The sequence below is a fragment of the Microplitis mediator genome, chromosome 3 (genome assembly GCF_029852145.1).
Source record: "Microplitis mediator isolate UGA2020A chromosome 3, iyMicMedi2.1, whole genome shotgun sequence".
Lineage (NCBI taxonomy): Eukaryota > Metazoa > Arthropoda > Insecta > Hymenoptera > Braconidae > Microplitis > Microplitis mediator.
In genome coordinates, this window is record NC_079971.1 from 20239690 (window position 1) to 20240839 (window position 1150).

General features: G+C 34.3%; 1 protein-coding gene across 1 annotated transcript; it reads right to left on the minus strand.

Annotated features, from left to right (window-relative positions):
* Nucleotides 1–573: 573 nt before the first annotated feature.
* Nucleotides 574–894, minus strand: LOC130665978 (cyclin-T1-like). The gene has a single exon (XM_057466612.1). The coding sequence runs from the start codon at nt 892–894 to the stop codon at nt 574–576; it is 321 nt and encodes a 106-aa protein (XP_057322595.1).
* Between the last annotated feature and the right edge of the window lie 256 nt (nt 895–1150).

Sequence of the window (1150 nt, forward strand, 5' to 3'; positions counted from 1 at the left end):
GATTTTTTAGAAATTTTTTTTTTTCGTCTTTTCCTTGCATTTGCTGAGTAACCAAGGCAAAAATTTGAAAAAAGTCGAAAAAAAATTATTTTTTCAATATGTTTTTTACAAGTTCCAAAATCTCTTTTGTAAGTATAATTATGGTAGTTCACTCGCAAACCGACTTTTCATAGGAATTTCATGCAATTGAAATATAATATCAAGGTAGATGTCCTGCATGTAATTTAAAAAAATCCGAATTTTTGATCGTTTGTAAAGCGAGATATTGATAATCAAAGTGCACACATTTAACATGTAGTAGCTTGGATTAATATAGATATATAGAACTGTCGATTTATTTTTGACGCACATTATTGACGTCAGCTGCAAAATGTAGGTTGCTAACTGTAGAAAAATTGGGCCAAGTTCCTTGCTAGCATTTATTTTTTCACAGAATTTCAGAATATAAGTATGCCGGTGATTCATATCCATATCGAAGTCAAATGTAATCAGAAAAAGGTTCTCGTTCATTATTATAGAGTTCGCATTCTTCCGATACTCGGCAGTGGCGATGTCCAGCGTGTACTTGTCGACTCATTTCAAACACATATGAAGAGCTCTGATCACATCTTGTAATTTTTGTGGCTCTTTTTCGACCTTTGCCGCCACAAAAATTGCCGTCGCTGCCACTTCATATCTGTTGAATTTTAGCAGTGAATGCTCAGTATAAAATCTGTGCATGCACACCGTAGCAGTATTTACACTGACTTCAGACAATTTTAGCCGCTTGCCCAAGTCGTTGATCAAATAAGCGGCTTGCTGCTTATAATCCAATTCTTTTTCCGCACTGACACCGTCTTTAAAACTTGGAGAGTTCTTCAATTCCTCTGAGTTAAAATACCACTCACGAGCCATGATAACACACAATTCTGTAGGTCTATAACTTTACTGTACACTTTATTATCTAACAGAATCAGTTTATGAATTTTTAAAGTCACACTATTTTTGTTCGACTAATTCATATTTCTGGGTCAAGCGACTGATGGTGAATGATAAAGTTCATAATTTACGTCAAAGTTTAAAATAATAAATTGAAATTTTTCAATACGTCCATAGAAGTAGCTGGTTCTTCTGAGGCCGTTTTTTTTTCTTGAGATTGCACCGACGGTTT